Source organism: Macaca mulatta, chromosome 1 (genome assembly GCF_049350105.2).
Source record: "Macaca mulatta isolate MMU2019108-1 chromosome 1, T2T-MMU8v2.0, whole genome shotgun sequence".
NCBI classification, from domain to species: Eukaryota; Metazoa; Chordata; class Mammalia; order Primates; family Cercopithecidae; genus Macaca; species Macaca mulatta.
Window position 1 is genome coordinate 105,770,704 of NC_133406.1, and position 12,509 is coordinate 105,783,212.

General features: G+C 44.5%; 1 protein-coding gene and 2 long non-coding RNA genes across 4 annotated transcripts in view; 1 reads left to right on the plus strand and 2 right to left on the minus strand.

Moving 5' to 3' along the window:
* The window catches only part of PFDN2 (prefoldin subunit 2), an 18,674-nt gene extending 6,170 nt beyond the window's left edge, over nt 1-12,504 (plus strand). Inside the window, exons 2-5 of one of the 2 annotated variants that reach the window (XM_077996915.1) lie at nt 2,546-2,594; nt 10,693-10,781; nt 10,897-11,020; nt 12,207-12,504. In XM_077996915.1, coding sequence (XP_077853041.1) covers nt 2,546-2,594; nt 10,693-10,781; nt 10,897-11,020; nt 12,207-12,383 — 439 coding nt within the window. In that variant the 3' untranslated portion in view covers nt 12,384-12,504. 2 annotated transcript variants of the gene reach the window in all.
* LOC144330062 (uncharacterized) lies at nt 83-2,131 on the minus strand. The gene is made up of 2 exons (XR_013395924.1): nt 1,076-2,131; nt 83-760 (listed from the first exon to the last, which is right to left on the minus strand). It is a non-coding gene; the product is annotated as an uncharacterized LOC144330062 (long non-coding RNA).
* LOC144330061 (uncharacterized) lies at nt 4,486-7,918 on the minus strand. The gene is made up of 3 exons (XR_013395918.1): nt 6,386-7,918; nt 6,151-6,284; nt 4,486-5,131 (listed from the first exon to the last, which is right to left on the minus strand). It is a non-coding gene; the product is annotated as an uncharacterized LOC144330061 (long non-coding RNA).
* Nucleotides 12,505-12,509: the final 5 nt, after the last annotated feature.

Below are 12,509 nucleotides of genomic sequence, written 5' to 3' on the forward strand. Positions count from 1 at the left end.
TCGAGACCATCCTTGCTAACATGGTGAAACCCCGTCTCTACTAAAAAATACAAAAAACTAGCCGGGCGCGGTGGTGGGCGCCTGTAGTCCCAGCTACTCAGGAGGCTGAGGCAGGAGAATGGCGTGAACCCGGGAGGCGGAGCTTGCAGTGAGCTGAGATCCGGCCACTGCACTCCAGCCTGGGCGGCAGAGCGAGACTCCGTCTCAAAAAAAAAAAAAAAAAAAAAAAGAACCTGGGTATGGTGGCAAGTGCCTGTAGTCCCAGCTACTCAGGAAGCTGAGACAGGAGGATCACTTGAGTCTGGGAGTTTGAAGCTATAGTGTGCTATAATCATGCCTGTGAATAACCACGTTTCACCAGTCTGAGCAGCATAGGGAGACCCCATCTTTAAAAACAAAACAAAAGATGAAACTAGGGTTTCCTACCAGGAGGGCTAGAGTGATGTCAGTAGCAGAAATAGAAGAGATAAGAAGATCACTTCAGCTTTGAACAACATGAGTTTAAGATATCCATGGGACATTTAGGTGGAGATGATCTGTAATAGCAGCTACTATTTATTGAAAACTTGTTATATGATAGATATTGTCCTAAGTTCTTGATGTAATTACTTAATCCTTAAACGACATTCTGTGAGGCAGGTATTATCTGTATTTTATTGGTGAAGAAACATCAGAAAAGAAGTAACTAATCCTTATGCATTCTGTGAGGCAGGTATTAATCTGTATTTTATTGGTGAAGAAACATTCAGAAAAGAAGGAACTTGTCGGCCGGGCGCGGTGGCTCAAGCCTGTAATCCCAGCACTTTGGGAGGCCGAGATGGGCGGATCACGAGGTCAGGAGATCGAGACCATCCTGGCTAACACGGTGAAACCCCGTCTCTACTAAGAAATACAAAAAATAGCCGGGCGAGGTGGCAGCGCCTGTAGTCCCAGCTACTCGGGAGGCTGAGGCAGGAGAATGGCGTGAACCCGGGAGGCGGAGCTTGCAGTGAGCTGAGATCCGGCCACTGCACTCCAGCCTGGGCTACAGAGCGAGACTCCGTCTCAAAAAAAAAAAAAAAAAAAAAGAAGGAACTTGTCATGGTCTGATGTTAAGCCATTTCTGTCAGGCACAAAAAAGCTCTTTTTCTAACTTGTAAATGTGGGACTAAAATTTCTGAAAAGGCCTGGTTTTGCAGGCAATTCGAATAAAGGCAATTGCTGGAACTATAGAAGTAGCTAAGAATGCCACTTGAAATAGTATAGATTACCCTGATTTGATTATGTGAATGTATCAAATTATCACATATACCATGAAAATATGAATGAGTATGAATCAATAAAAAATAATTTCAAAAATAATATAAGGTAATGAAGAAGTGCTGTGAATAGAATCTTAGATCCTGTGGCCATTGTAGGAGTGAAAGAGGAAGAACTTTCAGAAAGGAGAAAGAAGGAGGCTTGAGATAGGAAGGAGAACTGAAGGGACCTGGAAACCAAAGGGGAGTTGAAGATCTACATTGTATCGGGCACTTGACCTATTATCTCAGTTAGTTCTCATTGTTACCCTATAGCAGTGGTTCTCAATTGGCATGATCTTTTCCTAGGAGACATTTGGCAATGTTTGGAGACATCTTTGGTTGTCACAAGTTAAAGGGGTTGCTACTGGCTTTTAGAGGGTATAGTCCAGGGATTAAACATCCTATAGTGCCTGAGACAGCCCTTATAGCAAAGAATAATTTGGCCTAACATGTCAGTAGTGACAATGTTGAGAAATCTTGCCCTATGGTATATTAGGTCCATTTTATAAATGTGGAAACAAGGAAAGTAACTCAGTCATATAGCAAGTAAATGGCAAAACTGGGATTTCAACCCAGGTCAGAATAGGAAGTTTGGGTTCTTTCCACTTTACTCTGTTGCTCCTTGGATCCCAGTACTTGGGGAGGCTGAAGCAGGAGGATCTCTTGAAGCCATGAGTTTGAAACCAGCTTGGGCAACATAGTAAGACCCCCATCTCGGACCAGGCACAGTGGCTCACACCTGTAATCCCAGTACTTTGGGAGACTGAGGCAGGTGGGTCACGAGGTCAGGAGATCAAGACCATCCTGGCTAACATAGTGAAACCCTGTCTCTACTGGAAAAAAAAAAAAATTAGCCGGGTGTGTTCGTGTTGGCAAGCACCTGTAGTCCCAGCTACTCAGGAGGCTGAGGCAGGAGAATTGCTTGAACCCAGGAGGTGGAGGTTGCAGTGAGCCAATATCGTGCCACTGCACTCCAGCTTGGGCGACAGAGCAAGACTCCGTCTCAAAAAAAACAAAACAAAACAAAAAAAACATATCTCTACAAAAATTAATAAATAAAAATTTCATGAAGAGAAGGGATGAGTACTATTATTTGATGGAGTAATAAGGTCAAAAAGTTTTCTTTGACAGAGAGTTGAGTATGTTCTCCAGAAAAGGGGGCACTGAACTGAAAGGAAGGTTATTAGTGGAGCAGTATCCCAGATCATGCTTTTCCAGGTTCATCCAATGGTAATTCTCTACCTCTTCTATTCCACTGAAACCAGTAAGAGTAAATGTCATGCAAGAAGACCCAAGGACATTTTGGAGAGAAAGGTAATGATTATAGATTTTTTCCTAAAATTATTAAAACTACATGGTAAACAAAAAAGAAAACAGGAATATAAATTTGCTAAGAAATTAATATTTGATAAGCCAGGAATAATATATTAACAGAGATAGATTTTTAGAATTAGACAAACCTGGATACAGGTATGATTTCTGCAGTTCACTAGGTTATTTTATTTTTTGAGATGGAGCCTTGCTCTTTCACCCAGGCTGGAGTACAGTGGTGTGATGTAGGCTCACTGCAACCCCGGCCTCCCAGGTTCAAGCAGTTATTTTGCCTCAGCCTCCCGAGTAGCTGGGACTACAGGCATAAGCTACCACACCCGACTAATTTTTTGTATTTTTAGTAAAGATGGGGTTTCACCATGTTGGCCAGGCTGGTCTCGAACTCCTGAGCTTAAGTGATCTGCCTGCCTCAACCTCCCAAGGTGATGGGATTATAGGTGTGAGCTACTGCGCCCGTCCCACACTGTTTTGCTTTGTTTTGTGTTTGTGAGACACAGTCTTGTTCTGTCACCCAGGCTGGAGTGTAATGGCACAATTTGGGTTCACTACAACTTCCACCTCCCAGGTTCAAGCGATTCTCCTGCCTCAGCCTCCCGAGTAACTGGGATTACAGGCACCCCCCACCATGCCCAGCCAATTTTTGTATTTTTATTAGGGACAGGGTTTCACCATGTTGGCCAGGCTGGTCTGGAACTCCTGGCCTTAAGTGATCTGCAGGGTTTCACCATGTTGGCCAGGCTGGTCTCAAACCCCTGGCCTGAAGTGATCAGGCCACCTCTGCCTCCCAAAGTGCTGGGATTACAGGCATGAGCCACTGTGCCTGGACCCACACTAGGTTATTTTGACCACCACACAACACTCCACCAGCCTTGGTCTCCTCCTTTACAAATTGAAGCTACAGGTCTCACAGTCTTTTTTGTTTTTTAGAATTAAGTGAGATAGTCTAGCACAGTGCCTGGCATATAATGGGTGTTCCTTTACTGTTGAGACTGGAAGGCAGATTATAGTAGGACTATGAAAGAAATAGATATTTTAAAATAGGTTGCATTTGTATATTTAAAATTTTAAAAGAAGATAATAGAAGGCAGTCTGCATGGTGGAAAATAACACAATATACATAGAAAATATTTTGTCAAATTATTTAAGTAACTAATATGCATTTACATGTGAGCACATAGAAAGGGTTAACGTATGGGAGTGGAAGATGGCCAGATTCTTCTGCTTCCCAGAAGAATCTAAGTTGAAACCTGAAGAAGGAATTAGACTTAGGCAGAGAAAAACTGAATGAGAGAGGTTTGGGAAAGTACACCAAAGGTAGGGTGAAGATTCTATGCAGATGCCTGAAGACAGCTGTTAAGGGAAACTACCAGTGACTTAGGACACTGAGTGCTGAGTTAAGATGTGGAGGGAACGACTGATTAGGAGAGGTAAGCTGGAACCTGGTCTTAATAGGACTTTTTGAGGAGTTTAGATTTTATCCTGTGAGCATTGGGAAGGTTTTAGGCATAGGAATAATTGGTTAGATTTATATTTTTGGTCACTGATGCTGCAGTGTGGGGAGTGGATTAAAGGGGGCAAATCAGGAGACAGTATAGAAATAAGGAGGGTATAGTAGTACAGATGTAATTAATTTGATATAGATAGTGAATCAAGGATGATTCCAAGGTTTCTGGAGTTACATTCCAACTCTAAAAAGTATTAAATTAACAGAAATAATAAAAGCTACCATTAGGGCTCTAGGGTAAGAGATATAATCATGATATTGCTGGTAGCAATATAAATTAATCTGGTCATCTTGGAGAGCTTTCAAGCGACATGCAATGGAAGCTGTAATAATACTAATGCCCCTTTTACTTATTGACCTTACTTTTTTTTTTTTTTGTTTTTTTTTTTGTTTTTTTTTTTTGAGATGGAGTCTCGCTGTGTCGCCCAGGCTGGAGTGTAGTGGCCGGATCTCAGCTCACTGCAAGCTCCGCCTCCCGGGTTTTTACGCCATTCTCCTGCCTCAGCCTCCCGAGTAGCCGGGACTACAGGCGCCCGCCACCTCGCCCGGCTAGTTTTTTGTATTTTTTAGTAGAGACGGGGTTTCACCGTGTTAGCCAGGATGGTCTCGAACTCCTGACCTCGTGATCCGCCCGTCTCGGCCTCCCAAAGTGCTGGGATTACAGGCTTGAGCCACCGCGCCCGGCCTTGACCTTACTTTTGAATACCATTCAAGAAATTCAAGAAAAGTGGCTATAAATCGTGCACTATTTGTCCAAAGTGGTTTTGTTTTGTTTGGTTTTTTTTTTTTTTTTTTTGAGATGGAGTCTCACTCTGTTGCCCAGGCTGGAGTGCAGTGGCATGATCTCAGCTCACTGCAACCTCTATGTCCTGGGTTCAAGTGATTCTCCTTTTTTTTTTTCTTTTTTTTTGAGACGGAGTTTTGGTCTTGCGCCCAAGCTGGAGTGCAATGGCACGATCTCAGCTCACTGCAACCTCCGCCTCCCGGGTTCAAGTGATTTTCCTGCCTCAGCCTTCTGAGTAACTGGGATTACAGGCATGTGCCACCACACCCAGCTAATTTTTTTTGGTATTATTTTTAGTAGAGACAGAGTTTCACCATGTTGGCCAGGCTGGTCTTGAACTTCTGACCTCAAATGATCCACTGGCTTTGGCCTCCCAAAGTGGTGGGATTATAGGGGTGAGCCATTACACCCAGCCTTGTTTTTTTTTTTTAATTTTTAATTTTAATTTTATTTTTTTTGAGACAGACTGGCTCTATTGCCCAGGCTGGAGTGCAATGGTGTGATGTCAGCTCACTGCAACTTCTGCCTCCTGGGTTCAAGTGATTCTCCCACCTCAGCCTCCCAAGTAGCTGGGACTACAGGTGCACGCCACCATGCCCAGCTAATTTTTTTGTATTTTTAGTAGAGATGGAGTTTCACCATGTTGACCAGGCTGGTCTTGAACTCTTGACCTCAGGTGATCTGCCTGCTTCGGCCTCCCAAAGTGCGGGGATTACAGGCATGAGCCACCACACCTGGCCTTTGTTTTTTTTTTTTTTTTTTTTTTGAGGCAGAATCTCAGTATGTAACCCAGATTGGAGTGCAGTGGTGCGATCTTAGGCTCACTGCTACCGCCACCTCCCGGGTTCAAGCGATTCTCCTGCCTCACCCTCCCGAGTTGCTGGGACTACAGGTGTGCACTACTACGCCTGGCTAATTTTTGTATTTTTAGTAGAGATGGGGTTTTACCACGTTGGCCAGGCTGGTCATGAACTCCTGACCTCAAGTGATCTGCCCACCTTGGCCTCCCAAACTGCTGGGATTACAGGCATGAGCCACTGTGCCAGGCCTGTCCAAAGAGATTTTATATTAGTACTGTTTATTACAGAAAAATTGGAAACAACCTAAATGTTCCAACAGCAGAGGATTAAACTTTTTTTTTTTTTTTTGAGACAGAGTCTCGCTCTGTCACCCAGGATGGAGTGCAGTAGCACGATCTCGGCTCACTGCAACCTCTGCCTCCCAGGTTCAAGCAATTCTTCTGCCTCAGCCTCCCAAGTAGCTGGGACTACAGGCACGTGCCACTACACCCGGCTAGTTTTTTGTATTAGTAGTAAAGACCGGGTTTCACCGTATTAGCCAGGATGGTCTGGATCTCCTGACCTCGTGATCCACCTACCTCACCCTCCCAAAGTGCTGGGATTACAGGCATGAGCCATCACGCCCGGCCTTAGTTAAGCAGTTTTTAAAAATATATCAATAGGGTATGGGCTTGGTGGCTCATACCTGTAATCCCAGCACTTTGGGAGGTTAGGATGGGAGGATCGCTTGAGCCCAGGAGTTCAAGACCAACCTAGGCAATATGGCAAAACCCTGTCTCTACAGAAAAATACAAAAATTAGCTGGGCATAGTGGCACATGCCAATGGTCCCATCATTCAAGAGGCTGAGGTGGGAGGATCGCTTCAGCTCAAGAATTCAAGGCTGCATTGAGCCATGATTATGCCACTGCACTCCAGCCTAGGGAACAGAGTGAGACCCCATCACTACAAAAAGTTAAAAAAAACTAGCCAGGAGTGGTGATGGGTGCCTGTCATGCCAACTACTAGTATAAGTGGAGGCAGGAGGATCACTTGAACCTAGGAGTTCAAGGCTGCAATGAGTCATGATTGCACCACTGCACTCCATCTGGGCAACAGAGTAAGACCCTGTCTCAAGAAGAAAAGAAAAAAATTGTTTGTACATAGATGATGATTTAATAGGGTTGGGAGACGCAACACTGACGTGTCAATCTGTGCTTACACCAGACAACTTAAAGAGAATAAGGAATAAGGAAAGGGAAGGATAATTAGGTCCTAGCCATAGGGGACAAGACCATTAGAAAAGTTGTGTTTTAAAAGGAAACATGGGGGAATAGAGGATAACTTCTCTGTTCCATTACCTGGCAGACCCCAGAAATGGCTTAATATTGGCTTATTTTGCATATAGTCTACAGTTAAGTTGCAGTTAGCTGCTGTATTAGGCTGTTCTTGTGTTGCTGTAATTACCTGAGACTGGATACTTTGTAAGAAAAGTGGTTTAATTGGCTCATGGTTCTGTAGGCTGTACAGGAAATGTGGCATCTGCTTCTGGGGTGGCCTCAGGAAGCTTCCAATCATAATGAAAAGCAAAGGGAGGGGACAGGTGTCTCATGCATGGTGGGAGCAGGAGGAATAAAGAGGAGTAAGTGTCATACTTTTAAAGAACCAGATCTTATGTGAACTCAGATCAATAACTGACTTATCATCAAGGGGATGGCAACCAGGTCATTCATGAGAGATCTACCCCCATGATCCAGACACCTCCCACCAGGCCCCACCTCCAACATTGGGGATTATATTTCAATATAAAACTTAGAGGGGACACATAAACTATATCAGCTGCTAAGAGATTTCATTTCCTTTACGTGCACTTATGGCTGAAATTTTCCATAATAACTGTGGATAATTCACATGTTTAAGTAGATTTTAGTTTGGTATTTGATTAAAAGTTCATAAAATGGAACAAGAGGAAATTAGTTATTAGCAAGAATGTGGAAGAAAAGTCGGAATTAAAAAAAAAATCTCAGCTGGGTGCAGTGGCTTATGCCTGTAATCCCAACACTTTGGGAGGTTGAGGTGGGTGAATCACCTGAGGTCAGGAGTTTGAGACCAGCCTGCTGCCTGTAATCCCAGCTCTTTGGGAGGCTGAGGTGGGAGGATTGCTTGAGGCCAGGAGTTCAAGATCAGCCTGAGCAACATGGCGAGACCATCTCTACAAAAAAAATAAATAAAAAAATAACTGCTGTGGTGGCACATGTCTGTAGTCCCAGCTACTTGGGAGGCTGAGGCAGAAGGATCACTTGAGCCCAGGAGTTAAAAGTTGGGGCATCAGAAATTTTAGACACTTAAGCTGATTTCTTTGATGTATTTAACAACATACATCCAGAAAAGTGGATCATTTGGGTGCTAAGGGAACATCTAGAATCTGCTTTAGTCATAATTTTTTTTTTTAGCTGGAATTATTTTGATCTGGAATTAGCTTTTTCTAGAGAAAAAGCTGATATAAATGGGATGGTTTTGAGATAAGCAATGAAGGTTAAGGAAAAACAGCCTGTAGATCAGTTAGATTTCCAAGGCATTTGTTGAAATGAATGGATAAAGTAGATTGAGATGAAGGGGTGATAGATGGGAGAAAGGAGGAAGTTGCTGGAATGGCAAGTTTTTGGTGAAGTATTATTCCTTGGTTTATTGGCAGTAGAAGGGATATAAGGGTGGTGCAGGTCAGCCATTTGGATAATATTTGCTGTATATGATCCTTGCAGAGGGCGAGCTAGAGCTAAGGGGCCGGGCCAGGCATGTTGGCTCATGCCTGTAATCCCAGCACTTTGGGAGGCTGAGGCAGGCAGAGCGCTTGAACCCAGGAGTTTGAGACCAGCCTAAGCAACATAAGAAGACCCTGTCTCTACAAAAATATTAGATGGTGTGCACCTGTAGTCCCAGCTGCGTGGGAGGCTGAGGCAGAAAGATCACCAGACCCCAGGGAGATTGAGGCTGCAGTGGGCTGTGATTGCACCACTGCACTCCAGCCTGGGTGACACAGTGCGACCTTTCTTAAAAAAAAAAAGAAAGAAAGAGATGGGACCCTAGTAAAGATGAAGTGGTTAATCATCTTTATTAGGGCAAAGTTTCTGGCTGTGTGACTGGAGATGATATTTATAAATAGGAGTGAGAGATTTGGTAATGGTTGGAATGGATTGAGTCCACTGTTGTCAGATGGCCAGGAGAGTCTAAAGGGGCAGTTCTGGACTTGGAGAGAAGTCCATGACAGTATTAATATACTTCACTGTTCACAAAGATGTTTCACACTCATTGGCTCACATGATACAACAACCTTATGAAGTAGGAATCATTATCTGCATTTTGCAGGTAAGAAAACTTAAGTCTCAAAGGGGTTGATCCAGTGGTTCTCAGTTCACAGTACACAATAGAATTACGTGGGAGATCTTTTTAAAAATACTGAGGACTGGGCCTTACCCCCAGTAGTTGTGTAGTTGTTCTGAGGCTCCACTATTCATGTTTTTAAAATGATTCAGGTGATTCTAACATATAGCCGTGGTTAAGAACTACAGGGTTAAATGTCTGTCCCAGCCATAGAGCCAATAAAGTAGCAGAGGCAGAACCTGAAACCTGGTCTTTTGTCTCTGAGCCTCATATTTTTCATTTGTTTTCCCCACACTCTGATTTTTCAGGTTTCATTTAAGACCATTACATTATCCCTTAGGAAGCGTGTATCAGTTAGGGTTTATAGGCTACAGAAACCAACTCTGACCAGCTTTCTTTTTTTTTTTTTTTTTTTTTGAGATGGGGTCTTGTTCTGTCGCCAGGCTGGAGTGCGGTAGCGCAATCTCGGCTCACTGCAACCTTCGCCTCCTGGGTTCAAGCAATTCCCCTGCCTCAGCCTCCTGAGTAGCTGGGACTACAGGCACGCCACCATGCCCGGCTAATTTGTTGTATTTTACTAGAGATGGGGTTTCACCATGTTGGCCAGGATGATCTTGATCTCCTGACCTCGTGATCCGCCCACCTCGGCCTTCCAAAGTGCTGGGATTACAGGCGTGAGCCACCGCGCCTGGGTCTTTTTTTTTTTTTTTTTTTTCAGGGCTATTTTTGAATAGTAGTGGGTATTTCACAGAATTGAACAGGAAAAAAAAGGCTAAATAGACTGAACAAAGTTCAAGAACTGGGGCAGCTTTAGGGAATCTAGGAATAGGAATGGAAGGTCATCTCTATAGAACCAATAGGAATCTTAACTCCAGCTGTCTTCTGTACCCATTTGTCTGCAAAATTCCAATTCCTGTAGAGAGACTCCGTAGGTCACTGCCCCTGGGTCAGGGGTCGTGTGGTTAATAACCCCAAAAGAACCACACCAAGTTAAGGAGGGGCAGTTCCCCAATGGATGGAATACTGAGCAGACCCAAACAAGAGTTTCTCATTACAAAGCCCTTCCTGACAGCCCTCACTGCAAGTCTAGGCTCCCCTGTAGGTACTCCAGTAGCTCTCCACCCCCATTCTTTTGGCTCACTGCAACCTCTGCCTCCTGGGTTCAAACGATTTTCCTGCCTCACCCTCCCAAGTAACTGGGACTACAGGTGCACACCACCACATCCAACTAATTTTTCTATTTTTAGTAGAGACGGAGTTTCGCCATGTTGGCCAGGATTGTCTCGATCTCTTGACCTCGTGATCCACCTGCCTTGGCCTCCCAAAGTGCTGGGATTACGGGCGTGGGCCACCGCACCTGGCCCCCATTATATTAAATGCCTGTTTCCCAACAAACTATAAGCTATGAGAAGCCAGAGGCCAAATCTATTCTATGATATCCCTCAGTAGGCCCTCCATGTTTGGTGAATGGAATTCCGGAAAAATTTTAGGTCGAAATCGCAAACTTGTGGTTCTACTCCTTTTCCAAGGTAGGTGCCCACTACAGCTTTGTAAAGCCTGCCACCCTATGTGCTATCTGGACCCTCTGCCATTTCCACTATCCCCTCTTTCATCTCTTCTCTCACCTTGTTAGGTAATTGCTGGCTTCAACCGCCTTCGGCAGGAACAGCGAGGCCTGGCATCCAAAGCAGCTGAGTTGGAGATGGAGTTGAATGAGCACAGGTGAGAAAGTCAGGGAGCAGCAAACAGTAGGACAGTTCTATGGGCTACTCCGTGAGGGGGATTTGTAGTAGAGTGGGGCTGAATCCTCAGGTCCTGCCTTGTTCTCCTATCCCAGCCTAGTGATCGATACACTGAAGGAGGTAGATGAAACTCGTAAGTGCTACCGCATGGTTGGAGGAGTGCTGGTGGAGCGAACTGTCAAAGAGGTGCTGCCTGCTTTGGAGAACAACAAGGAGCAGGTAAGCAAGAATCATTGAATAGGATCGGGTACAGTGGCTGTAAACCCAGCACTTTGGGAGGCCAAGGTGGGTGGACTCCTTGAGTCCAGGAATTCGAGACCAGCCTGGGCAACATGGTGAAACCATATCACTACAAAAAATACAAAAAATTAGCTGAGTATGGTGGCATGTGCCTGTAGTCCCAGCTACTCACCTGAGCCTAAAATGTCGAGGCTTTAGTGAGCTGTGATCACCTCACTGCACTCCAGCCTGGGTGACAGAGTAAGACCCTATCTCAAAAAAAAAAAAAAAAGGACAACAGCATAAAATAGCCTATGCTCATTATGCTATGCTAAGGCCAACTCTTAGACAAGAGGAATTGCTGACTGCTGTGGGCTCTGTGACCTGGCTGAATTGGGGTGGGAGGATTGGGGTTAGATTAGTGTTTCTCATAGAGTGTGTTTCACGGGTATGTGAATCAAAATCACCTGAAGGACTAATTTATAAATGCCGCTTCCCGAACCCACTGGATCAGAACCTTTGGGAGTGCCATGAAGTGACATTTTAAAAATAAGCTAGGCTGGGCGTGGTGGCTCACACCTGTAATCCTAGCACTTTGGGAGGCCGAGGCGGGCAGATCACGAGGTCAGGAGGTCGAGACCATCCTGGCTAGCGTGGTGAAACCCTGTCTCCACTAAATACAAAAAACTGGGCATGGTGGTGGGCATCTGTGGTCTCAGCTACTTGGGAGGCTGAGGCCGGAGAATGGCGTGAACCCAGGAGGCGGAGCTTGCAGTGAGCCGAGATTGCGCCACTGCACTCCAGCCTGGGCGACAGAGTGAGACTGCATCTCAAAAAAAAAAATAAGTAAAAAATGAAAGAATAAAAATAAGCTCATGCCTGTATTCCCAGTGCTTTGGGAGACTGAGGCAGGAGGATTGCTTGAGGCAGGAGTTTGAGACCAGCCTGGGCAACATAGTGGGAACTTGTCTCTGTAAAAAATAAAAATAAACAGCCCAGGTGATTCTAAGTACATTAAAGTGTATAAACCACTGCTTTCAAGAAAGGAATAATTTTAATATCTGGACTCCTCTACTTGGTTAAAGGTAAGGTTAAACGTGTTAACACTTCCTCCAGCCATAGTCCATTCCAGGTGGGGGAAAGGAGTCCTGAATTCCTTATATAATCCCTGTCACTTGTCCTCTAGATACAGAAGATCATTGAGACATTGACACAGCAGCTTCAGGCAAAAGGAAAAGAACTAAATGAATTCCGGGAAAAGCACAACATTCGTCTCATGGGAGAAGATGAGAAGCCAGCAGCCAAGGAAAACTCAGAAGGGGCTGGGGCTAAGGCCAGCTCAGCTGGAGTGTTGGTCTCCTAGGGACCAAGGCCTTTGCATTTTTTTCTACCCTGACTCCCACTTCTGATTTCTCTTTATTGTTATTATTATTATTTTCTCTGCTATTGTAATATTTTTTGTTAATTAAATGTTTTGGTCAGAATGCTT